At 41.4% G+C, this 27,382-nt stretch overlaps 1 protein-coding gene across 1 annotated transcript; it reads left to right on the top strand.

Moving 5' to 3' along the window:
* The first annotated feature begins 2,012 nt into the window (after nt 1–2,012).
* Nucleotides 2,013–27,259, top strand: LOC127584352 (V-type proton ATPase subunit B, brain isoform). The gene is made up of 14 exons (XM_052041071.1): nt 2,013–2,176; nt 3,800–3,855; nt 6,046–6,144; nt 6,650–6,743; nt 8,820–8,897; nt 10,816–10,955; nt 11,232–11,333; nt 14,152–14,249; nt 15,013–15,136; nt 15,863–16,013; nt 16,876–16,958; nt 18,868–18,972; nt 20,285–20,414; nt 25,181–27,259. The coding sequence occupies exons 1-14, from the start codon at nt 2,047–2,049 to the stop codon at nt 25,321–25,323; spliced, it is 1,533 nt and encodes a 510-aa protein (XP_051897031.1). The 5' UTR covers nt 2,013–2,046; the 3' UTR covers nt 25,324–27,259.
* The last annotated feature ends 123 nt before the right edge of the window (nt 27,260–27,382 follow it).

Genomic DNA, 27,382 nt, shown 5'->3' with positions numbered 1-27,382 from the left:
ACCATTCTATTTCCTATTCAATTTCCTCTCCTGGATCTCTCAGAGAAAACTGTATTCCCAGATATATCATTTCTCTTTGTACTAGGTATTCATCTTATTGACTTCTCATGGAGTCTGTCCTTAACTATATGCGCCATCAGTGCCTGTAATATCTTGACTCTTATCTGTACTTACTTGTCCTGTACACATAATTGGTATATTTTAAAAAACTGATATTGAGCCTTACTCTCAAAGAGCCTGAAGAGAGATGCCAGAGAAAGAAATTAGTAAACTGCAAATAGTGTAAAGAGACAGTGCTCCATGAGGTACATCATGTGACACCCTTGCAACTCACTATGTTGAAACATGGAAACATTACTAAACAACTTCACAAATTTCACCACTGCCTTGCAAGATTGACAGTTGTCACATGGCAATTTGGATATGAATTAAACCAGATACCAAAAAAAATCACATAAGTGGAAATGTTTGCAAATGAACAACATTACTGACTGCAATATAGCTAACATATATCATATTATAGTTAGACAAGCATACTATTTACATAATTCCACTTTACAATCTTGTTTAATAGCATGAATGTAGGTAACCACAGTTGATGCTGCCATCTCATGGTCATTTATTGCTTTCATGCAGTGAGTGCAGAAGCATTGTCAGAGCAAATGTTTGATTATTCATTCATTGCAAATATTTTTTGTGGAGTTCCCATTAATGCTATTTATTTTTTGATTTTCAGTAACTTCAAAAATTGGATCTAATACAAAGTTTTGCAAATTGTCTTTCTAATATCATGTACATAGAAATGGATAGATTTCTGGATATCAATGGAATCAAGAGATAAGAGGAAAATGGTAACTGAGGGAGAGGATCAACCATGATCTTGCTGAATGGTAGAGCAGATGAGGGACTGAATGACCTATTCCTGCTCCTGTTTCTTATGTTCTAACTTACCTCAATATCATTAAGACCTTATGAGCTTCCTGTAATTCCTCTCAAAAGGGGATTGTACAACCTAGGTTGGGAACACTGCTTTATAACATCTCATGTTGTACCATATTTCAAATGAATTTTAAAAGCAGTTGTTATATAATCTATTAAGGTTGAAACATGAATGTAATCTCTTCTCATTTCCATTGGGGAATAACAAATAACAAATGCAAACTGTAAAAAACTGCTTTAAATAGGATTGTTGGTACTACTTAACAATTTGAAATAAATTGGATTTAACCAACCAAATCGTGTATCATTATATAGAAAATGTATACTTCAGAGCAGATTAAATGTAATTCAGGAAAAAAGAGCTTTGTGATTTTTGTGAAAACAGTTATGTTGTTTTAAAGGATTGGATTATAACCTGTCTATATCACATTGTGCCTTGTAAATGCTAGCTCACTTGCCCTTTCACCTTCAGCAAATGTTCTCAAGAAAAAGACAATGCTGGTGAGGGAAGTATTTACTGTACTCCCAATCTGAGCAAAGCCATTTCAGACGTTTCAGCAGTTAAGACGGGTCTGAAGTCGCAGACAGGCAGACTAGGTAAAGTGGCAGATTCACTTCCTTGAAGACATTACTGAATCAAATATATTTTAAATAATATTTATCATATCTATTTTCATTTCATAGTTCCTTGAACATTAAAAACAAAGCAGCGGACGCTGGAAATCTGAAATAAAAACAGAAAATGCTGGAAACACTCAGCAGGTCAGGCAGCGTCTGTGGGAAGAGACATAGGGTTAACATTCCAGATCAAAACTCCTTCATTGCAATAGTTTTCAGATTTCAATTCCAGTTGCATTATCCACAACCGAACGCTGTGCGGAAATCCAACCCATCTGCATGCACATCTGCCCCGCCTCAGGCCAGACCAATGTGGGTCCGGGCTAATTTTCAGCACCTGAGACAGCAGAGCGCACATGCGCACCGACGACTGCAGGCGCGCTCCGCATTGTGCGCCTGCGCACTCGGCTTTGTTGTCGGTGGCGGGTGCGCGGGAGGACGTAAGCCCGGGAGCATGCGCAGTGCGTGGCACCCAGGCCGAGGGACAAGATGGCGATGAAAGCGGTCGGTCGAATGGTGAATGGAGCCATGGGCGACGTGACGGCTCAGGGGTCGCCGCTGGCTGCCCGGGAGCACGCCCAGGCCGTCAGCAGGGACTACATGTCACAGCCGAGGCTGAGTGAGTTGTAATGTTCGGGGGGCGGCCGGTGGAGGGGGCAGGAGGGGGAGGGATTGACAGCAGGTGGTCACCTGGTGTTTCCAGTCAGGGGCTGTTGGAGGGGAATCCGCTCTGTTCCTCCTGCGTGGACCTCATCGGACCTCACGTACCTCAGGTTATCGGGAGCATGACACATTCCATTATCTTGTGGTGTCTACGGGGCAGGAGGGGGACTTCTGATGGTCACCCAGGCGTGTAGCCCCTTGCATCCTCTGCAGTGCCTTCAGTAAATGGGTACCCGCACACTGCAGCAAAAGGGAACAGGAAATATGGGAAAACATCCTCAAAATGTTGGAAATATTCAGCAGGTCAGGCAGCATCTGTGGTAGAGGTAAAGAGCTAGCCTTGTTGGCCGTTATCTTTTTGTGTGTTTTCTACTATGTTGAGTTTTAGTAGAATTTGGGAGATGGACAAGCCAGATTATTACACAGGTGGATTTAGAGGGAGTGGGTGTCGATATCTATTTACCAAATGTCACACATTGCCGCAATGTGTGAGCATCTGTTTGAACATTAAAATGTATAAAAGTTGAAGTGATTCTTGAAAAAACACTATATCGTTCATAAAAGACAGTGAGAAATGAGTACGAACTCTTTGTCGTCCATAAGTGTGTTGTATTTGGCATCTTATCTTTGTCAGAAACAGAGCCAATATAAATGAATATTGAAGCAGAAATTTGGCTTTGCTAGATCATGGTAGGGAGGATCCTTCATGTGGGAGCTGTCCCAATATAATTTGCCCTTCATGTCTCTGATTTTTAGTGTTTATCCAACATCTAATTTAATTCTGAATTGTTGCAGTTTCTTCTTCAACCACTAACATTAGAATTGTTATACTAAATATATTTACAGTATCCTGCTGCATGTCTCCAAAAAGAAGGCATCTCATTCTACAATTGGTTGTTTATATTGGCCCACTTCTATCAACCCCGTACCATTATTGATAATTTTAATACCAAATGAAAAATGTAAAATGAATATCAAAAAGCAATTGAACATTGCAGATTGAGATATTATCCATGGAACCCATGAGTTCTGACAAGTAGTCTCGACATTAAAAAATTACCTGTTTTTCCTTTAAATTTAGAGCTGTTTTATCCACATGTTCCATTCCTGTTTCACAATATACTGATTAAACAAAACATTTTTATGTGTGCTGGGGTTTGATCACAGCTTTTCTGGCAAGTTAACTTCTGTATTTAATGCAGTCAAAGTGGAACTGGAATTTTAAACCAATGTGGAGCCTTGTATTGTTTGTATTCCTTTCAGTGTTATTAAGTGATTACTGGCAGTCATCTCTGTTGCATTCACATTAGCATCACACTAATGTTACAAAAAATTCTGATACAAGTTGCCAAATTTAAAACAAAATTGTGAACCTTGGTAACGTACTTAATTACACTACAACCAGCACCAGCTGCAGTATTCCATATGTATTTTGTAAACAACAAATCTTTTAACTTCTCATAATTTAACTTTGTACAAATTGTGGCAAAATTACACAAATGTATTTTGCCACCCAACAACTAAATTCTTGATCTTATAATACTTAACTGAAGAACTAATCGAATTTTTCACTTTGCAGCTTATAAAACTGTTTCTGGTGTTAATGGGCCGCTTGTAATCCTGGATCAAGTAAAGGTACTGAGCTCAATGTTCTCTGTGTAGAATTACATAGGCATTGTAATGGAGAAGTTTAGCTTTCTCCTGTCTGTTGTTTGCCCTTCATGTGAATAATAGCCCTAACCCCAGACATGTGTCCTGTTCTTATATCTCTTCATTCCCATTCCGTCAGTCTGCTCTAGTCTAATGGTTTAATTTAATCTCTTAATTGAGATTTGGGTGATTTTGCATTTTGTTTTGCTCTTTACCTGAAATCTTTTAGAATTAACTTTTGGCTAAAGCCTCCAATCTTAGCCCCCTCAAACACTAGAAGCTGTCCAACTGCTCTGTCTATGCTTTCATGATTTTTTTCATCAAATCATCTCTTAATTTCCTTTTCAATAGCATTGTTTTTCTGATACTTGACGTATAGTTTCACTGTTTGGTGGTTTATGCTTCTTCAACTTTGCAACCTGCTTTTTAAAATTTACTTTGACCTCTATCCTTTCTGTCAACTTCTCTTTCCACCTCGCCCCACTCAACCAGTACTTCTACAAAATCTGCTCTGTTGCATCCTAGTTCCAAAGTTTGCTTGAATTTCTATTTTGATATGAAGTTGCATAATTACAAGCTCAGCAGTCCTGAGGTGCAGAGCCACATTTGACTTCTGCAGTTGATCTGTTTTGTTACTTCGAACTAAATGTCAGTATCCTTTCCATTTTAGGCACACTGCCATAATGGTCCATTTACTGTCTTGCTGTATAGAATACAAAAGTTAGGATGTTACATTGCAACTTTACAAAACATTGGTTAGACCACATTTGGAAAATTGTGTGCAGTTCTGTTTGCCACACTATAGGAAGAATGTGATCAGGCTGGAGAGTGTGAAGCGGAGATTCACCAGGATATTGCTTGGATTGGAGAGTATTATCTATAAGGAGAGGTTGGACAAACTTGGATTGTTTTCCCTGGAGCAGAGGAGACTGAGGGGTGACCTGATAGAAGTACGTAAAATTATGAGAGGCATAGATAGCGTAGATAATTAAAATCTTTTTCCCATCACAGTGGCATAGATTTAAGGCGAGAAGGAGTTTTAAAAGGGATTTGAAGGGAAAGATTTTTTTACACAGTGATTGATGTCTGAAACTTGCTGCTGGAGGAGATAGTGGAATCAGATACAGTCATTAAGTTTAAGAGATATTTAGACAGGCACCTGAATAGGCAAGGCAGCGAAGGATATGGACCTAATGTGGACAAATGGGATTAGCGTAGATGGACAAAAAGATCGGCATGCATGTGGTGGTGCCTGTTTCTGTGCTGCCAAAACTGGGCAGAAACATTTTGTAAAAATTCAAGTTACTCCAGTACTGTGTAAGGTTAGTGAATGGTAATGAGGCAGGCAGAGAAACTCAAGATGGATCCAGAGGGGGTTAAGTTCAGTTTACACAGTCATTACTTTAGCTGCTGTCTGGTGATGGGGGTGGGGGGTTGCGTGGTTGAAGAAAACAGGGTTGTAGATATCTTCTGAAATTGTTGAATTCCATATTGTGTTCGGGCAGCTGGAGAGTGCCTTATTGGGGAAAATTGAGTTATTTAGCCATGCTAAATGATTAAAAATTATTGGATAGGTCTGGGCATCACACTCCAGGAAGGATGTCAAGCACAGACTACAGAAGGATGGTATTTTTGATGAAGGTCATTAGTTATTTGGTGGCAACTAGAAAATTAGGGATTGGTTGACTTTGAACACAAAAGATTGAGGAGAGGCCCACGAGAGGGATTCATAATTGAATAGTTTAGCAAATAGGTTGGTCTGCGAGGGGAAAATAATGTCATAAAAATGTTTTTAATGTTTACAGCCTGCTACCAGAGAGGATGATTGAATTGTAGTGTGTTAAAGGTAATTGATCTGTACTTGAAAATAACTAATTTGCAGGGTTGCAGAGAGAAATCTAGGATATAAAACCAAATAGGAAAACTCTTTTAATGGTCAAGATGGGCTCCTCCTTTGGTGATTCTAGAAAGAGACCTTGATTAATAATAATTGTGTGCTTGAGTCCCACCTTGCTATATTGGGAATTTGCATATTTCATACTAAATTGACAATGATTATTCTATTTGAAAGAATTGGTGAAATTTCAATGTTACTATAATACCAGGTGAGGTTATGTAAAACATTTCCACCTGAAGGATTGTCAGAAGGCTGTTAGTAACTTGATTTTCTTCCAGTTTCCCAGGTATGCTGAGATTGTGCATCTCACACTTCCAGATGGCACCAAGCGCAGCGGGCAGGTACTGGAAGTCAGTGGCTCGAAAGCAGTAGTTCAGGTAATGACAATTCATTGAATTCGTCTTTAACCAATTTAAAAGATAGCATTCAAGGCAGCAGGCTGTTAGATGGGAATATAACACTGAACGTGCACACAGCTTGTTCAGAATTTGAAAGTAGTTCAGGTTCTGGTCCTAAAGAAGGGGAAAAGAATTTTGTTTTCCTCTCAAGTTGACTGAGCAACATTTTCTTTGTAGTTTTATTTCTGGTACTGATCTCTAAACAATGATCCTTCCTACATGGTGTTATCTTTCTTTTCACTAAGCCTATGTGCCGATATTGAAACGGCTGAGGTCTTTTTCTCTTCCTCCTCTATGATTGTATTAAAATCTGTACTACCGATGGATGTCAGTTGTATCTTACACTTGATATTATTCTCCTGTTTTCAAGGTAATGTAATGCACATCTGTAATATTTTTCATTGGTGTAAAATCTCATCCAGTGAGTCAGTGAAATGAGACGCATACACATGAACCAGTACCTTCTTTCTATTCCATTTAAAAGGTGTTTGAAGGTACCTCTGGTATTGATGCAAAGAAAACAAGTTGTGAATTTACTGGAGATATCCTGCGCACCCCAGTGTCTGAAGATATGCTTGGTAAGTGTTACATTATAAAAATTTTAATCCCATGTTTGGAATGTCATTAATATATTGATTTTTGGCATGAGTCTATTTATAAGCTGTCATTGCTTTTAATCAAAATTGGAAGTGGATGTCTGTGCAGATATGATCATGGGCAAGGTCTATAGGTATTTGTGGTACATTCAGTCTCTTGTTCTCTGTCTCTGCATGTACAGTTCTGAATTGTCCCCAGTTCAGGCTACCAGTTAGTCTAGACAGTTATTGAAATAAAACTGGGACACTCAGTCAAAAATGTATCTACAAATTCTGGTTACAAGCAGTTTGTCAGTATCTTTTTGTTCAGAAAGTGAAAAACAGCTTTTGCCCCGAAGAAGTTAGAGGCTGCCTCCAGGCGTAGAATTATTCAGAGAGGAATTTGTAAACTCAGAGTTGATTCTTTATCAGTAACTTGTTTCCTCATTTTAAAAAAAACAGAAGTAGGAGCTGCTCACTGTGGACTTGAATGTGTTTATTATTATCTTTATGGTGACTAGGTGCAGGCTATGGATATGGAGCACTTAGCATCTTGGTCACCAGTGTTAGGATCAAATGCTTCATGGTAAACCCCTCTAAAAATCTGACCTGAATCAAGAAAAGTGGATCCAGCCAGCTGCACAGACTTGGGAGGGGCTTCTATTTGGGCTGGTGCACATCAGATAATCAGAACGAGCTGAAAATCTAGAAAAATAAAAAATATTGGAAATACTCAATTGGTCAGGCAGCATCTAGGGAGAGAGGAAGAGATAATGTCTCGGGTTGATGACCTTTTGTCAGAACTCAGAAAAGTTTTAAAAGAAAATCTTGTTTTAAATTTGCAGGGAATGGGGAAAGATGGAGAGAAAGGGAATGTTTGTAAGAGAATGGGGACACAGTGACTAAATTATGCAAGTGGTGGTGCCAGCTGAAAAAAGGTGTGAAGGCTTGTTAGTAGCAGCTGAACTTTCTGGAGGTGTAGGTAGAGGGAGTTGAATGTGAATACAGGAGCAGGGGATGGTGGAGTGAGGATGGGCGCGATGTTGGAACAGACGTGAGAATATGGAACAGCAGTTGTTGGGAATCTGAAGTTAGAGAATGCTGGAAGTGCCCAGCAAGTCAGACAGCATCTGTGGAGGAGGAAAAACTGAGTTAGTCACGGATTGATGAGCCAATCCTGATGCAAACGGGAAACAAGGAATCTGAAATTATTGAATTCAGTGTAAGTTCTGTTATTTGCACGGTCAGATGATGAGATGCTGTTCCTGAAGTCTACGTTGGATTTCACTGGAACAATGTAAGAGGCTAAAGCAGAGGTAAGAGAACAAAGGTGACAGGTAACTGGAAGTGCTCACTGCCATTCAGCACCCTTGTGTACCTAATGGAGGTGAACACCGAATGCAGTACATTAACTTGGAAGAAGTGCAAGTGAATTGCTGCTTCACTTAGAAGTTATTTCATTTTCTGGATGATAAGAGAATAAGTAATAGTTCAGGTGTTGTACCATCTGTGGTTTCATGGAAAGGTACCTTGGGAAAGGGAGTAGGTATTGCAGGAGATGCATGAGAGAACCAGGTAGTAACATGGGGGACAGTCCATTCTGAATGCTGAAGGGGGAGATACTGCATGTCTGTGGTGCTATCTCAATGAAGATGGCAGAAATTAGACTTGTTGAATATGGATGCTGATCATTGAAAGGTGAGGATAAGGGGAAATCCTTTTCTTGCTCTAGGTGGGCAGAGAGAGGTGGGAGAAGTGCAGGTAAAGGAAGTGGCAAAGCTGAGAGCCCTGGTTACTGTGGTGGAAGAATAGCCATGGTTAAGGAAAAAGGGGAGACATTGCAAAAGCACAGGTGTGAAAAGTGTCCTCATCTGGTAAGGACAACCTATACTCATTTTAACTAAAGCTTTTGCAACTGGCAAATTGGATTTGAAATTAATGTCTAGGAGGCCAAATTGGCCATTCTATAAAACTTATGATATCACTGGATACTACTGTCTAGAACCTAAATGTATTTGATAATATTCAGTGTGTCGAGGTGGTGAGAAATAACAAAAAATGTAATTGCTTTCATTCCAGGTCGTGTATTTAATGGATCTGGAAAACCAATAGACAGAGGTCCCACTGTCCTTGCTGAGGATTACTTGGACATTATGGGTATGGGCACATTTCTGTTCTGAATATTGTACTCGTATCTATTGCAGTTGTATGAAATTATTGCTACGAATGTCTTTCCCCAAACCCTCAATCTTGAAATGGCTTATGCTTGCTTTTCAACCCTGACTCTAGACAACCCAGCAAAGTGGAAATATTATCCCTTTTATCTGTCCTATCAAGTACATAAGAATTTAAAATATTTCAATGGGACCATCTCTAGTTCTTCTCAACTCCAGACAGGATTGGCTCAGTCTTAATCTCTCCTTGCAGAACAAACCACCATAACCTTCTGCACAAACCCCACCCCCCTCCAACTCCCAGGAATCAACATGGGGCTTTGTTACAGTCCCCTCTGTCACAAATGTATCCGTTAAGTAGGGAAAACGGATTTTTATACAGTATTCCAGATGCTCACTAGGGCCCCATAAGATTGCAGTGTCAAATCGTCTTGCAATAAAAGACAACCTATTGTTTACCTTCCTAACTTCTCGTTAACTTTAAGTGATCTCTGTATAAAGGCACTCTGAACACCAAACACAGCTTTCAATCTTTTACCATTTTAAAAAAAACACTTTCTGTTTTTTGTCACCAAATTGATGACCTTGCATTATAAGTCCTGCTGTTCATTAGGGTTCCAAATGTACCACTGCCTTCACCTTGTCATCGCTACCTTGTACTTCCAGCAAGATTTTGAATTAAGCAATAAGGATAAACTAGTACACAGCTTTGTAGTGCTTGGTCCCAGAGGGAAAGAACTTGCTTAAAAAAAATATAAAGCACAACAGAATAAAATTATCTTAACAGCTTAACAGTTGACCATTTTCTGAAATGAGTCCAGCCATCTCATCCACATATGCTTGGACATTGAGAGCACATTACTATTGACACATGGCCAATGACTAGTATATAATTTGACAACTGGCCAATGCAAATCTAATATGCAAATTCACGATTGGCTAATGAGGGTGCAACACATCATAAAATGTGCTGCTGCTTGGACAACAGTCTAGTCCATTTTAATTGGGGGCAGAAGAGAAGGGAGGTTTTACTCTTCAATCAGCACCCCACAATACGTGTCATTAGTTTTGGTCTGTACCACAAATCCATGTCACGCAAAGTACAGCTTGTAATAGAAGCTTATTTGCAAAATTATCAGCGTTGACCTAGGCCCCTCCCATTGATCTAAGTGATGAAGTCAGAGCTGAGAGGAAGGTGGGCATCTCGGGGGTGGGTGGGTGGGGGGGAGGTGGTGAGGACAGAAAGATGAAAATAATCATAACACTGGTAGTTGCAAATACTCTCATTAAACTGGTGATTATTGTTTGGCCAATGAGAATGCAATAATGTAATGAATTTTGAAGTAAGACATCACAAACAATGGAGCTATTTCCTGAATATGACCCAGATCGGGAGTGCAGCTCATTGGTGAAGAGAATTGTGCCAGTGACTCTAGCTACAGAGAAGTATTATGAGTGGAGTCGGCAAACAAGATTGCTATCCTTGGACCTCCCCTTTAAAAAAAGAGCCACAATCTGATGCACAATCTAACACCTACCATAGCTGTAGTCTCCTATTTCTATTGTTGTTCTGATACATTCGTGAGTTTATTATTGTAGGTATACATTGTATTGTTTTATTGTATATTCACTGTTTAATAAATATTGTAATACCTCTGCTTATCCACAATGAATCTCTCGTGTATGGCTTGTAGGAAAAATACTGATATCAGTAATGCATCACTATGTACACAATGACTCCATTTGGAACTGATTCATTTAACACTCTCGCACCCGGGATTGCATGCTAAGTGAGCTACCAGTGTAGTCTGTGGCAAGATGCCCTGCTGCAGCAAAATCTGTACTCAGGTCTTGTACCTGATCACACTTAATTGTATTTTTACGCTGTTGGCATTTCTTAGGTCAGCCCATAAATCCCCAGTGTCGCATCTACCCTGAGGAGATGATTCAGACTGGAATCTCTGCTATTGATGGCATGAACAGCATTGCTCGAGGACAGAAAATTCCCATCTTTTCGGCAGCTGGTTTACCACACAATGAAGTATGTTATAGTCTGCTGTGTCCTCTCAAAGTAATCAGAGGAAAATATTAAGTGACAATTGAATAGTATTTTTGAGAGAATCTGTTGGTGTTCACTACACAATGATTGTCATGTCAACGTGTTGACAGTACAGACATTGCATGGGCATTGCAAATGTGTAAATTGAAGTGGGGAGTTTCGCTTTCTCTAGCTTGTGTTAGAATGATCACTAGGTTCTCTGTGCTCCTGATGGCAGCATATTTAACACTGGTGTATTCCTGATTTGTCTATGAACAGATTGCTGCTCAGATCTGTCGTCAAGCTGGTCTTGTAAGGAAATCCAAAGATGTTCTAGATTACAGTGAAGAGAACTTTGCCATCGTGTTTGCTGCAATGGGTGTAAGTGTTCACTATGTTATCGCCCTCTGCCTCCACTGTTTTCTGAAAGCTGGCCTAGAGGAAGTGACATGCAAGGTAGTTTTCATTGGAGCAAAAAGGTGCATTGAACATCAGGAAAGTCTAGAGATTTGTTCAGTACTGTCCCAGAGGCAACCGGACTGCAAGAATGTTGGCAATTAGTGTCAAATGGAGAAAGCTACTCTTGTATCCATCAGATGCTTTTTGGTTGAAAGTCCACTGTTTTGTCAAATCAAATAAATGGATCATTAGTTCATTTTCTGAGGATAAGAAATCCAAAATTGTTAGCAAAATATTTCAGTTTCCTAAAAGTGGAGCAGAACAGCTGCTGCTATCAGAAAACTGCATAGGTAGTGTCATGGACCAAATGTGGGGCTGTTAAGTTTTATCCCAACTCTGTATTTCTTTTATCTTCCAACTATGCATCTTTTTAAAACAAGTAACGAGCTGGAGGCTATTTGTTATCCGAGGCTGAACCAGTTGAAGTTCTTGGAAACTAGTATCATTTCTGGATCACTAGAGATAATGGGATGAATGTCCTTTTCACATACCGTGGTTTTATTCACTGCAATTAGATGATCACCATATTGATAGCATATCCTACGCTCAGAAGTACTGAGCAGCAATAGGACCTGCTCCTTTGTTGTGTAAGGAAAGGCCTGAAGTTGGCAGTACATGTAACCAGGCTAGAAGTAGAGAAGCAGGTTTTGAATTCTACTTTCACAAACCAAATGGCCCTGTTAGGCCCACTGTTTCTGCCTGCTTTTGCCGTACCAAACTCACTGCCTCATATCTTGACTCCATCTCCTTTGGTCCAGTCCCTTCCCACCTACATCCATGACAGCTCATGCTCTCCACCATTTCGATAACTTTCAATTCCCTAACCCCCACAGCCTCATTTTCACCATTGACATCCAGTCCTTGTACACTTCTGTCCCCCATCAGGAAGGCCTTGGGGCTCTCCATCTCTTTCTGGAAACAGACCCAACCAGTTCCCCTCTACTACCACCACCACCACCACCACCCTCCTCCGTCAGGCAGAACTTGTGTTCCCCTCAATAACTCGCTTCAGCTCATCCGACTTTCTCCAAGCCAAAGGTGTAGCCATGAGTACTCACATGGGCCCCAGTTATGCCTGCCTTTTCTTTGGCTACATGGAGTAGTTCGTGTTCCAAATCTTCCCTGGCACCACTCCCCAACTCTTTCTCTGCTACATTGACCACTGTATTGATGCTGCTTCCTGCACCCATGCGGAACTCGTCAATTTTTTCAACTTTGCTTCCAACTTCCATTCCTACCCTCATTCATCGGTCCATCTCCACCTCGCTTCCCTTTCTTGATCTCTGTCTCCATCTCAGGAGACAGATTATCCACCGACGTCTACTACACATCCACTGACTCCCACAGCTATCTCGACTACACCTCCCACCCAGTCGCTTGCCAGGGTGCTGTTCCTTTGTTAGTTCCTCTATCTCTGCTGCCTCTGTTCTTGAGATGAGGCCTACCACCCCAGGACATCTGAGATGTCCTTTTTCAGAAAATGTTGCTTCCACCTGCCCCACTGTTATTTATGGAGTCCTCACCCACATCTCTATTTCCTGCACTTCTTCTCTTGCCCCATTTCCCCCATAGGCAGAACAGGGAATGAGTTCCTCTGGTCCTTACCTAACACCCCATCAGCCTATGTATCCAGTATATCATTCTTCACAACTTCTGCCATCTACAATGGGATCCCACCACCAGCCACATCTTCCTCTCTGTTTTCTGCGGGGTTCAATCTCTCTGTGACTCCATTCCTCCCCACCCATCTCCCTTCCTCCCCAGGTGCACTCCCCTGTAACCGCAGAAGTTGTAACACCTGCCCCTTGCCGCCTCCCTCATCATCCAGCCCTTCTGTGTGAGGCAGTCTTGGACATGCGAATCCCCAGGTGTTGTTTATTGCATCTGGTGCTCCCTCTATGGCCTCCTTTACGTCGTGAGACCAGATCCAGATTGGGCAACCACTCTGCTGAACACCTTCACTCCATCTGCCGTGACTGCCTGATCTCCCGGTTGCCAGCAATTGGCACATCTGTCCTCAGCCTCCTGTACCGCCAAGTTGAGGCGACACATACCATATGTTCTGTCTGAGTAGTCTCCAGTCTGGTGGCCCCTCTCTGTCCTTTTTTTTTCTCTCTCCTCCTGATCCACCTGCCCCCCCCCACCTCTTTCCCCTTCCCCCACCTTCTACATTTAACCTACACACTCTTTCCTCCCTTTATTCCATACTCCACCTTCCTCTCCTATCAGAATCCATCATCTTCAGCCCTTGGTCACTTCTACCTATCATCTCCCGGCTTCAGGCACCATTCCCACTCTTCTCTCTCCCCCCCACCCCCCATCTGTCTATCACCCCCTCACCTGGATCCACCTATTGCCTGCCAGCTCTTGCTCCACTCCTTCCCTCCACCTTCTTATACTGGCTACCTCCCCTCTATATTTCAGCTCAGATGAAAGGTCTTGATGTGAAATGTCGACTGTCCATTCCCCTCCAGATGCTGCCCGACCCACTGAGTTCCTCCAGCATTTTGTGTGTTGCTCCATATTCCAGCATCTGCAGTCACTTATGTCTCTAGGTCTTAAAACCATTTTTTACTTGGAATCTGTTTTCAAAGTGAACTACAACACACACTTATTCAGCCCTACAATGTACTGTGTACACTGAAAATGAAATGTAACGTGATGTTATGTGCATAATTTAGTTAAGGTATTTGGAGAAAGACTCTGTAATTGAGATTTATGACAATATTACGTCTTCTAGGTAAACATGGAGACAGCCAGGTTCTTCAAGTCAGACTTTGAGGAGAATGGTTCAATGGATAATGTGTGTCTGTTCCTGAATTTGGCTAATGACCCAACGTAAGTTTTCGCTGGAGCTTCATTGGTAAATGAGGGGTATAGAATCTCACTGCCCTAAAGAGTTCTGTAATGGAGAAGGCACATCACGGCCTTGAAACTTGCTGCAAAACGTTAGGAAATTCTGGTGCTTGAGCTGACCCTTGTGTAGAGAGTTGAAGGTTACTACATTTATAGAGCTTCAAGCTGAAAATGCAAATATTGTGTTGTGCTTATCAGAATTCTAGATCACCAAGGCAAGATTATATTTTTTTTCTTGTTAAAGGGGTAATTTAATTGATATTTTGAAGATGACGAGGAGATTTAACTTTCCAGAGACATATTGCTGATTAGGGAGTTAAATTGATGAGAGACTATCTGGTGTCCTGCTGATGAGAGTAAAGCTGAAGCGATTTGGACAGGTTTATTGCCCAATTTGGCCCTTTGATTTACTAAAACCACTGATAACTCCAGCGGTTAGTGTAATGCTATTACAGCGCCAGCGACCCAGGTTCAATTCTGGCCACTGTCTGTAAGGAGTTTATGCGTTCTCCCCGTGTCTGCGTGGGTTTCCTCCAGGTGCTCTGGTTTCCTCCCACATTCCAAACACGTACAGGTTAGGAAGTTGTGGGCATGCTATGTTGGTGCCGGAAGCGTGGCGACACTTGCGGGCTGCCCCCAGAACACTCTACGCAAAAGATGCATTTCACTGTGTGTTTCGATGTACATGTGACCGATGAAGATATCTAATCTAAAAAAAACTGAACTATTGACTTATCTCCCGTAGTATTGAACGTATTATCACTCCACGACTTGCACTAACAACCGCTGAGTTTCTGGCATACCAGTGTGAGAAGCATGTGCTGGTTATTCTGACAGACATGAGCTCTTATGCAGAGGCACTTCGAGAGGTAAGTTCAGACAAGCTTTAATAAACTTTCTAAAAATGCTGCATCGCAATCTCATGGTTTCTATAGTAGTTTGGAGGTGTATATTATCTTTGTGGATCTTAACATTTTATTCCACTATTGCTTTGCCAATAAAAGTTTCTTGGAAAGCTACAAAATGTGAAACTGCTGTATTTTAGGTAGCACATGGTATTTACTGACATTGTGTGACTCTGCAGATTAAGAATGTATACTCAGAATTGTATTGCTTTAGTTTTGCATATTAGGTTCAGGATATTGTTAAAGTTGATTTCTGAATCTGTCAGGAGGTGAACATTTGCACTAAAGTCTTCAGTGGCTCCTTTGAAGAGCAATCCATGTTCATATGTCTAGTTTTTCCTCCAAGTATTTATCCAGTCCCCTTTTGAAAGTTATTATTGAATTGTTTCATCTAATATCAAACTAATATTTTATATACGTTTAGCATAACTATTTCACTTCTGTACATCTTGTTTGTATCTACAAACCATATTCCAGGAGCTAAATGATCACTTGTAAACGTTACAGATTCAGCATATTATAAAATTGAAGAGATCTGTGGTGTCTTTTCTGTTGTACTCGGCATACTATGGTTAGAAAGTAGTCCAAGTCCCTACAATAAACGTAGCTGACAAGCTATTTAATGTGTTATTGTACGGTTGCCCATTGGGCATGCCAAGAATATATTGTCCTGTTGTGTAATCATGGCAGGTTTCAGCGGCTCGAGAGGAAGTACCCGGTCGTCGTGGTTTCCCAGGTTACATGTATACTGATCTGGCCACCATTTATGAGAGAGCTGGGCGTGTCGAGGGCAGGAATGGTTCCATCACGCAGATCCCCATCCTGACCATGCCTAATGATGGTGAGCAAATCAGTGTGAAGGTGATTACTATTGCTATCTCTGGTAAGGTGTCAAAATCCAATGACTGAGTGGATTTTAGAAAGCCAGCAAGTTGTAGTGAAGGGAAGTAAGCAAAAAGAAATTAAGGAAAATTGTTAACTTTGGAGTGAGTCGGGTAGTTGGATGAAATTGTTTCACCCACAGATTAATCAAACTGGAATAAGTAAGAGAAAGAAGGACATTCACTTTATTTTTTTTCATACAAAACGTTTGCAAAAATTTTCTATAACTCCCTATAAATAATTATCAGAAAGTTGTTCCATAATCTTTTCTCTCAGGCTATTCTCAAAATTGTGGGTCTATCCTACTAAGTCTATCTTAACTGTTAAATTATTGCAGTACCTAGTCTTTGGAAAAATGTGTACTACTTTACAGTATTAGTGGATCTTGTCCCATGGTGAAATGGCCGTTTTCTAAAGTACGAGTCTCCTGTGATTCAGAGTCTGGGAACGTGGGCATGCTATATGTGGAGCAGTATCTCCAGGATTAGCAGTTACTTTGTGAAATTTCACATTAACAAAAAAGTGAATGGCAAGTTCCACTAAAGTACAAATATTTGCCTTTCTGACAAAGCAGAGGGACACTTACTGTACACTACTTAAATTGATTAATTACCTGCTGGTTCAACACTGTGTAAACTGGTACCACAGGTGAGAAAATCTGCTCAACTGCCTATGACCAGGCAAACCATCCAAAAATAAATCTAATTGGATCCAGCTGTTTATTTCCAATAATTAAGGATTTATGTTCTCTCCTGCTCTTAAATCTAAAAATGTATGCTTCTGGTGGTAATGGATTTTAATAATTTTCTCCTATTTGATAGATATCACTCACCCCATCCCTGACCTGACTGGCTACATCACTGAAGGACAGATCTATGTAGATCGTCAGTTGCACAACAGACAAGTAAGTCTTTTTAGCTCTTCTGTTCAGAGTCACAAACACCCAGTTACAGCATTCACTCTATAAACAAAATGTTATGACAGACAAGTTTATCTTCCAGAAACTAAGTTCTGTGACAGGAAGTAATGGATTAACTTGGACTGTAATATTTGATAAAGTGAACATCAATAGCCAGTTAATGAAGAAGCCTTCTGCTCGTAACTTCCTCCTTTGCATTAAACAACTGCCACACTCTTTTGTCTATGTTCTCGCTCCATAACTGGAGACAGATTATCTACTGACATCCTTTACAAACCCACTGACTCCCACGGCTACCTTCACTACACCTCTTCCCACCCTGTCACTGGCAAGGGTGCTATTCCCTTCTCTCAGTTCCTCTGCCACATCTGTTGTCATGATGAGGCTTTCCACTCCAGGACATCCGAGATGTCTTTTTTTTATACAGTAAATGGGGTTTCCCCTCCACTACCATCAATGCAGCCCTCACCTGCATCTCTTCCATTTCCCACACATCTGCCTCACCACCCTTCCCTACCCCTGCCCAGCATAACAGGGATAGGGTTCCTCTTGTCCTCACCTACCACCCCACAAGCCTCCGCATCCAACGCATCATTCTCCACAACTTCTACCATCTCCAATGGGATTCTACCACCAGGCACATCTTCCTGTCTCCACTTTCCACAGGGATCGCTCTCTCTGCGACCCCCTGGTCTGCTCCCCACCCATCACCCTTCGGGCGCTTATCCCTGCAGCCATGCTAAGTGTTGCACTGGCCCCCTACACCTCCTCCCTCACCACCATTCAGGGCCCCAAACAGTCCTTCCAGGTGAGGCGGCACTTCACCTGTGAATCCGTCAGTGTCATTTATTGCATCCAGTGCTCCCGGTGCAGCCTCCTCTACATTGGTGAGATCTGACGCAGTTTGGGGGATCACTTCGTCAAACACCTTCACTCCATCTGCTGCAACAGCCAGGATCTCCTGATGACCAGCCATTTTAATTCCACTTCCCATTCCCACACTGACATGTCTGTCCACGGCCTCTTCTCTTGCTATGTTGAGGCCAGATGCAGGTTGGAGGAGCAACACCTCATATTTTGTCTTGGTAGTCTCCAACCTGACAGCACTATCAGTGATGTCTCTAACTTCTGGTAACCACTCCCCTCTGTCTTCCTTCCTGCTCTTTTCCCCCCTCCCCTTTGTTTTCCCTCATTCCTGTGGCTCCTTCACCCCTTCTCTTTCCCCACTCCCACCCTCACGACCTGCCCACCTCCTTCCCTTCATTCTGTGGCCTACTGCTGTTTTCTCCTATTGGATTCCTTCTTCAGCCCTTTAACTCTTCCGCCTATCACCCCCAGCTTTTCACATCATTCCTTTTCACCCCTTCCTCCCCCACCAACCTACCCTCCCCTCTTAACTGGACTTGCCTATCACCTGGCAGCTCGTGCCCCTCCTCCCCCCCCCCCCCCCCCGCCCCCCCCTTACTCTGGCTTCTGCCCTCTTCCTTCCCAGTCCTGATGAAGGGTCTCAGCCTGACACATCGGCTGTTCATTTCCCCCTCCATAGATGCTGCCTGACCTGCTGAGTTCCTTCCAGCATTTTGTGTTTGTTGCTCCACATAACCTTGTATACAATTCATCCCTATGGTCACCCTGGTTTTACCCTGTCAGAGACATCCCACTCTCCCTGCAGCTTAACTTCTTTTGTCTCCTTTCCAGTTCTGGTGAAGGGTCTTCGATCTGAAACATTAACTCTGTTTCTCTTCCCACAGCTGCAGTCTGACCTGTTAAGTATTTCCAGCATCTGCAGCTTTTTTGATTTTGACTCTCTTCTTTCTTTTAAGGAGGAGGCCCTTCTGGTTTGAGCACTTTCATATTTATGATTTTGCTATTGTTTTGTGCTGCTGCCCCATAGATCTATCCACCAATTAATGTGCTTCCTTCACTGTCGAGGTTGATGAAGTCTGCTATCGGAGAGGGAATGACACGGAAGGATCATGCGGATGTTTCCAACCAGCTGGTGAGGAGCAGCTGTCACTTGTTAAGCTGTTTGAGCTTGCTAGGCCAGTCTATTAGATGGTTGATTGGTACCTAAACTTGATTCACCCATTTTAGTACTCTTGCCTAACAATCATGTCATTTTTGCAAACCTTGATTGACCTAGGCTCAGATTTTGAGGAGTTCTGAACAGGACAGCTCTAATACCTTGCATGAACCTAATATTAAGTAGAATACCTGGGAATGTATTTATTATTCTGTGGTAGCTGAATTATTTTCATTTTCTCCCCATATACATGCAACCGTGGTTCAGTGATCATGGGTCAAGTTACATTTACATGATGATTGATTGGGCTGACATTTAAATGTATTTTTATATCTGTTTGCTAGAGTTGCTATCATGCACTCAATAATTAAACAAGTTATTTGTAGATCACAGCTGATATTGCAAGGCAGAGTGAGTGGGAATAAGGAGTAGAGGAAAACAAAGGTCCTCTTGAGTGATATAAAGAACTTCCACATGTGCAGAGATGTAGCAATGCACAAAGGAGTGTGGAGAGGGCGTTCAAGAATGTGGGGAGAAAGTGGCATAAAATTCTGTCAATGTTGGCAGTAGACTAGAGGGAAGATTAAACATGGTAGACCAGGGATAGGAGGAAAGAAGATAATTGATTTGGGATGTCGTGTAGCATTTACAGAGTATGAAGGATTAGGGAAATGTAGGCCTGAGGGTTGAAGTGGGGTTGTATTTGAGAATGACAATTTTGCAGTGAGTGCACTGGCAGATGCAAAGCAATAAAGACTGATAAAGATCAGAGTTATAAAGGAGTGTGTGTTTTCTTGTGTGGGTTTTAAGTGTTAAAATTTTCAGTGGGTATTAACCTTGGGTGGTGAAGGAAGGCTTATGTAGGAATAGTGACAACAGAGATAGAAATTCTGGATCATCGGGGATAGTCATTTTGAGAGGTGGAAGAAAGTGGCCTTATCAATAAACTGGAAGTTTGAAGCTTGGTTCTGGGAATTGACCTAGAATCTGAGAGTATTGAGGCTAGGAGTTACTTTGTTGAGTTTCTGATTAATTTTTTTTCTTCCTTTATAAATAGTTAAGACAAGGAAGTAGAAATTTGTTTTTGGTTGCTAGTGCAAAAAAAAACAGCTAGAGAATTGGCCCTACCATTGTACTCTTCTAGTATTAGATTTCATTGAATTGGAGTATAATGGCTGGCTGATAAAAGTCTAGTGATGAAAGATTAATTTGTACCCAAGGTGTTCGACGTTGCTTATGCTGCCTTGGTATTCTGATGAGACATGCACCAGTGTTTTTCTCTTTGCAGTATGCGTGCTATGCCATTGGTAAGGATGTCCAGGCCATGAAAGCTGTGGTTGGAGAGGAAGCTCTTACTCCTGATGACCTACTGTTTCTGGAATTCCTTCAGAAATTTGAGAAGAACTTTATTGCTCAGGGTAATGTTTCATTTAAACTCAGAGTTGGGGGATACTCCATGTTTATTTGTGCCACACCAAAGTTTTTTGGCTCACCTTCCAACCATGGCCTTAAACAATAGTTTCATTGCCCTCCTTAAAAAGTGTGGTCTCAAATGAGCATTTTAAGCTTTTAATAAGACTGTGTATGAGCCACTGCATTTGGAAGCCCAGCACACATGGTATTTAAATCTCCTACCTCAGTTGGAGAATCACGTTACTGTTAAATAACAGATGGGATGTTGGATACTGTGTCAGAGTCACAGCAGGAAAACAGGCCCTTCGGCCTACTGAGTCCATACTGATATTTAAGCACCCAGTACATGAGTCCTTTTATTCTTCCCATTTTCTCATCAACCCACCTACACACTATGGACAATTTGCAGTGGTCAGTTTACCTACCAACCCATGTGTCTTTGGGATGTGAGAGGAAATGGGCAGGAGTGGTTGAAATATGGGCAGGGCTAGCAACTCTATCCTGGAGTACAAGATTTTCATGTGAGATGGGGGTGTAAAAGAGGAGGTGGCATTGCACTGTTAGTAAAGCAATGCATTACTTCAGTATTGAGGGAGGATATCCTAGATGGCTTCTCAAATGAGGCTATATGGGTAGAGATTAGGAACAAAAAATGTCACTTTGTTGGGGGTGTATTACATATATTCCAACAGTCAACAGGAGATGGAGGAATATAGATGTAGGCACAGAGCAGAGATGGATAATAACCCTATCTTTATCACACCAGGGGATCTCAGTTTCCCAACTATAAACTGGGATTGCCTTGGCCTAAAAGGGTGGAGTTTTTGAGGTGTAACCAAGAGCTTTTTGTTATGGTATGTAGCTAGACCAATAAGGGACCATTACTGAACCTTGTCCTGGGGAATGTGGACGGTAGTGACCATAAGTCCGTATTTTTCAAAGTGTTTGTGGAGAAAGTTGGGAATAAAGGTCTTGAATTGGGAGGAAGGCCAATTTTATTAAAACAAGACAGGATCTGACAAAGGTAGCTTGGGAGCATCTACTTGCAGGTAAGTCAACACCTGTACAGTGGGAAGCATTCAAAGAAGTAGTGAGTTCAAGGCTATCATGTTCCTGTAATGGTGAAAACAAAGGGTAACGAGTGCTGGGAACCCTGGATGTCAACCGATATTGATGGTTGGATAAGAGAAAAAAGTAAGTATATAGCAAGTATAAAGAACTAAATATGGGGGGAGGCCAGTTATGAATATATATATATATTTTTAAAAGTGTAGGGAGGTGCTTAAAAAGGAAATTAGGAAAGCAAAGAGGGGTGACAAAATATGATTAGCATACAGGATTAAGGTAAATCTGAAGGTATTCTGTAAATATATAAAGGACAAAAAAAAACAAGGAACGAGTAGAGCCCATTAGAACAGATAAGGGCATTCTGTACGTGGAGCCAGAAGGTCTAGATGAGTTCATAAATTAATACTTTTCATTGGTATTCACAAAGGAAGTGGACTTTGTATTTGGAGGATTCATTGAAGGGCAAGGTGAAATTCTAGCATGTGTCTCCATAAATAGAGGAGATAATACCTTGGCAGGTTTAAATGTGGGTAAGTCCCAGGGCCAGATGAGATTTATTCCAGGCTGCTATGGGAGATAAAGGAAGAGATCGCTGGCGCTCTGAGATTTTTACATCTTTGCTGGCCATAAATGAAGTAGCAGATGACTGAAGGACTGCAAATAAGGCCCTCCTTTTCAAGAAGGGCAGTGCAGCAAATGTGGTTTATAAGGATCTCAGTAAGGCCTTTGACAAAGTCCTGCATGGGGAAACTGGTCCAAAAGGTTGATGCTGATAGGACTTGGCAAGTTGGCAAATTGGACCCAAAATTGGCTTGGCAATTGGAGACAGGGTGATGGTAGGGGGTTCTTTTTATGACTGGCTGTGACTAGTAGTGTTCCATGGGGATTGGTGCTGTGACTTTTGCTGTTTGTAATATACGTGAATGATTTGGATGTGGATGTAGCAGGCTTGATCGGTAAGTTTACAGATGACATGAAAATTGGTGGAGTTGTTGAGGTGTGGAGGGGTAGTCTTTGTCTACAGGGTGATACTGATGTGTTGGTAATATGGGCCAAAAAACAGCAGATAGGGTTTAATCCTGTAAATATGAGGTGATGTATTTTGGGAATACTAACGAGGCTTGGACGTACACCATGAGAGATAAAGTCAGAGGGACTTTGGTGTGCAAGTCTAAAGATTCTTGAAGGTGGCAGTGCAGCCAGATAATGTGGTTCAGAAGGCATATGGGATACTGGTCTTCTTTAGTTGGGACATTGAGTACAAGAGCGGGGAGGTTATGCTCCAACCTTATAAAATGTTAGTCAGACTTCAGCTGGAGCACTGTCTGCAGTTCTGGTCACCACACTATAGAACAGATGTGATGGTGCTGGAGAGGATGCAGAGGAGATTTCCCGTGATGTTGCTTTAGGTGGAGCAGTTCAGTTATGAAGAGACTGGAGAGGCAAAGTCTGTTTACAGTGAAGCGGAGTAGGTTAAGAGGGATATTATTGAGGTAGAAATAATATTGAAGGGTATAGATAGGGTAGTCTGCAGGAAACTCTTTTCCCTTTATCGGAGGTGAATAAAACTAGAGGACGTGCCTTTTAGGTTAAGGAATGGGATACTTAGAGGGCATTTGATAGGGGACCTTTTCCACCCAGAGAGTGGTGAGTACCTGGAACACTGCCAGAGAGAGTGGTGGAAGCAGAGTTGCTGACAGTATGCAAGATGTGTCTGGACAATCACTTGAATCGCCTAGGCATTAAAGCTACGTGCCAAAATTTGGAAGATGGGGTTAACACGGAGGGGTGCCCACTGGTCAGCGTGGATGTGGTGGGCTGATTAGCCTGTTTCCATGCTGTATGACTGATAGCAGAAGAAAGCCACATGAACACGGGGAGAATGTACAAACTCCACACAGCACCTGAGGTTGGGATTGAACATGGGTCTTTGCTAGCTGTGTGGCAGTGGTTCTGCTTGCTGAGTACTCTGATCTGAAGAAATGAAAGTTTGATTTTTTTTTCTTGTTGTTAACTTAAAAATGGATTTTAAATTTTATAACTCTTGTAGACACTCAAGGATAGATGGTGGGTGACATGACTGCATCTTTCACTGGAGTCATTGAGTTTTACAGCACAGACACAGGCCCTTTGGCCCAACTCGTCCCTGCCAATCAATATGTTTATCTGAGCTAGTCCCATTTGCCTGTGTTTGGTCAATATGCCTCTAAACCTTTCCTATCCATGTATGTGTGAACATCACCAATAGCCTGTCCTGGTCCAACCACGTAAATGCCATGGCCAAGAAAGCTCACAAGTACCTCTACTTTTTTTAGGAGGCTAAAGAAATTTGGCATGTCCCCTTTGACACCCACCAACTTTTATTGATGCATCATAGAAAGCATCCTATCTGGATGCATCATGGCTTAGTATGGCACCTGCTCTGCCCGGGACCACAAGAAACTGCAGAGAGTTGTGGGCACATCACAGAAACCAGCCTCCCCTCCATAGACTCTGTCTATACTTCTCGCTGGCTCGGTGAAGCAGCCAGCATAATCAAAGACCCCACCCACCCAGGACATTCTCTCTTCTCCACCCTCCCATCAGGCAGAAGATACAGGAGCCTGGGGGCCCATACCACCAGGCTCAAGGACAGCTTCTATCTTGCTGTTATAAGACTATTGAACCGTTCCCATATATGAGAAGATGGACTCTTGACCTCACAATACATACCTTGTTATGACCTTGCACCTTATTGTCTACCTGCACAGCACTTCCTCTGTAGCTGTGGCACTTTACTCTGTATTCTTTTTACCCTGTACTACCTCAATGCACTGTGCAATGAATTGATCTATACAAATGGTATGCAAGGCAAGTTTTTCACTGTACTTTGGTACAAGTGACAATAATAAATTAATACCTGTCCAAATGTCTTTTAAACATTGTAATTGTACCTGCCTCTAGAGCTTCCTCAGGCAGTTCATTCTATAATCCCACCACCGTCTATGAGAAAAGGTTGCCCCGCAGGACTCTTTTAAATCTTTTCCCCTCTCACCTTAAACCTATGCTGTCTAGTTTTAGAGTTCCCTACGCTGGGAAAAAGACTGTGACCATCCATCTTACGTACACCCCTCATGATTTTATATACCTCACCCTCCTATGTTCCAGGGCAAAAAGGGCCCCAGCCTCTCATTATAACTCAAGCCCTCCAGTCCTGGTAACATCCTCTTGAATCTTTCTGCACTCTTTTTAGCTTAATGACATCCTTTCTATAACTTGGTGACCAGAATTGCACACAAAACTCAGTGTAGTCTCACCTACGACTTATACAGTTGCAACATCCCAACTACTGTACTCAATGTCCTGACTGATGAAGGCAAGTATGCCAAATGCCTTCTTCACCAGCCTGTCCACCTGTCTCCACTTTCAAGGGAACTATATACCTGTGCCCCTGGGTTTCTGTTTTGTGGTCCTACCACTTACTGTGTAAGTCCTGTTATGGTTTACCAAAATGCACACCTTGCACTTTGTCTGAGTTAAATTCTATCTGCCATTCCTTGGCCCACTTTCCCAGTACATGCAATCTTAGATGATAATCTTCACTGTCTACCACACCACCAATGTATTCTGATAACTTCATACCTTTGAACTGTGTATCCAAAAGCTTGGAAAGTGTTGTCTGTTCACCAGGTCTCTCTTTAATTTTGTAATTTTATTTCTTCAGGTGCCTATGAAAACCGCACTGTGTATGAGACCCTGGATATTGGCTGGCAGCTATTGCGCATCTTCCCTAAGGAAATGCTAAAACGAATCCCACAGAGTATCCTGGCTGAGTTCTACCCAAGGGACTCTGGTGGAAAGCATTAACTTCTCACTGTGTGTTAGTGTGCTTTTTATTTTGTTATGTAACTTATTTATTTTCATTTGTGTATAAACTCTTGGAAAGTTGTGTTTGAACAAGGTGAACATTTGTGTCTATGCTGGTGTTTTATTTTGAGATCATTCAAGTGGAACACAATCAGAGCCACCTGCTTTAGGTTCCTGCTGGTCCTGTGGGCTCCTAACCCAGGCAGGGTTGCACTTCCTGCACAAATTGAGATTCATAAAGATTTCAGAGAAGCTGTTTTGAGAGTGATTGACATTTTCCATTGTTATTTCAAATCTGTGAAGGGTCCTAAACTAATTTCCTCAATGTCTCGCAAGCTGCTAATAACCTAAATGATAATTCGCATTTATTGCTTTCGTGTGTTGAGTCATCCTGCAAAATAGTGAGAATCCAGTAAATAATCAAAACAATTAAAACGTGTTGTTTAAATCCCTAACATTCTCATGACAATCTCGGTTTTCTTGTGCTTGAGCTGCTCTGTGCTCTAATCTGCACCTCTTTTTAGGGATGATAAACTATATGATAGAATTTTGAAGGGGGCTAAATGTTTACTTAGCAGGAGACTTTTCTGATACTACTTAGTGGTGTTAAGTATAAGCAGGGAATGACCCTCCACCTTGCTTGTTTAGTTTATTTGGAACATAGGTGAGGCAACTCCCTGACTTAAGAGTACTGGAGGTCTTTTGTATATTGATCAATTATTCTGAATTTAGAACTGTCATTTGCTATTTTGACAAAAGTTGTAGAATGCTTCAGATAGTGCACTTCTCATTCCATTATGATGAGTTGCTGCAGTAATATGGTAAGATATTATTTGCTGGTGAGTTTTGTTAGGCTAGCTAGACTGCAATTATTTGAATATTTACCCCAAGTCTTGTTCTTTGTGCTGGGGATTTGAACTGACACTGTGAGTTTTCCCTTTAAAATTTTGACTGTTTACATATGTTTGTCTTTTGTTTTAAGTACAGGTATTTTTAAAATGTGATGTCATTTAAAATGTAAAGGGCAGATGCTTTCCATTCCAACTCACAATTCAACTCTCTCTTTATCAGGACCAGGCCTGAGTTAGGGTCTGTTGCATTTGAATTCTATTTAGTTACAGGTGTTTCAAGCCAATTGGACTGTAATGTCATCTGTCTCCAATGTAGTTATCTTAGTATGTTGGTTGCTTGTGTGGAAGATGCAGGCCTTTTACATTGCCTGCAGGACACATTGAATACTGTTTTTTTCCTGTGCTCATACTGCCTGAAAATCGTTGTGTATTAATACTGCTGTTCTATTGAAACCCTTATGAATGCAGGTGGTGGTGGTAGTTTTGGTCATGTCTGACTGTCATGCAGCTATTTTGATTTATCTCCCTTGCATTTGCTCAATGAGATGTACAAATTGTTTTGTTGTTAGATGCTATAAGTAAAGTTTTAAATTGTTATATTCCATGCATTCCACAATTCTGTGTATAATTGATCCTTTGGTTTAAAATTGAAATTGTCAGTAATATATAAATAAATGTCAATAGAACAATGTGTTGATTCTTAATATGCATTTTAGATGTTGAGGTTCTGAAAGCTATATATTTATGTCAAAGTGTCAGCTTTTGGGTTTTTTTGAGCTTCAAGGAAAAACATTGCAATTTACAAAGCACAAAACCTTCTGCAAATGATTTTCATGTTGAGTACAACTATTTTGAGAGACTACATCAAGATTTTTGTGTGCTAATGCAAGGCATATTTGCAGGCTTTAGAGATTGGGAGTATTGTGTACTTAAGTTTTAATCTTTTTTATACACTATACTGTAAACAGGATTATGCCTCTTTATTATTGCAAAGTAGATCAACTTTTTGACTTAACTGTGTCCCGCAGAGGGAGAAAGTAGAAGCAGCCACGACAAGAAGATCATAAGAGGACTGCCTTTAGTCATAAAGTTAGATAACATAAGTTCTGCTCGTTAATCTTGGACATAAGTTTGCTTACTAATTCCAATAAATGTGGCAGGGAATGTGTTGTTACTGTTTTTGCTGGAATATATTCTAATAAAGTGGA

This window comes from Pristis pectinata, chromosome 29 (assembly GCF_009764475.1).
Source record: "Pristis pectinata isolate sPriPec2 chromosome 29, sPriPec2.1.pri, whole genome shotgun sequence".
NCBI classification, from domain to species: domain Eukaryota; kingdom Metazoa; phylum Chordata; class Chondrichthyes; order Rhinopristiformes; family Pristidae; genus Pristis; species Pristis pectinata.
The sequence above is the reverse complement of the archived record's forward strand: the minus strand, read 5'-3'. Positions and strand labels throughout refer to the sequence as shown.

What these genes read in the sequence shown, in the direction of transcription:
- LOC127584352 (XM_052041071.1), top strand. Translation starts at nt 2,047, where the DNA reads ATGGCGATGAAAGCGGTCGGTCGAATGGTGAATGGAGCCATGGGCGAC. An exon ending in TAATCCTGGATCAAGTAAAG is followed by an intron (nt 3,856 to 6,045) that starts GTACTGAGCTCA and finishes ATTTTCTTCCAG; the next exon opens with TTTCCCAGGTATGCTGAGAT. An exon ending in GCTCGAAAGCAGTAGTTCAG is followed by an intron (nt 6,145 to 6,649) that starts GTAATGACAATT and finishes TCCATTTAAAAG; the next exon opens with GTGTTTGAAGGTACCTCTGG.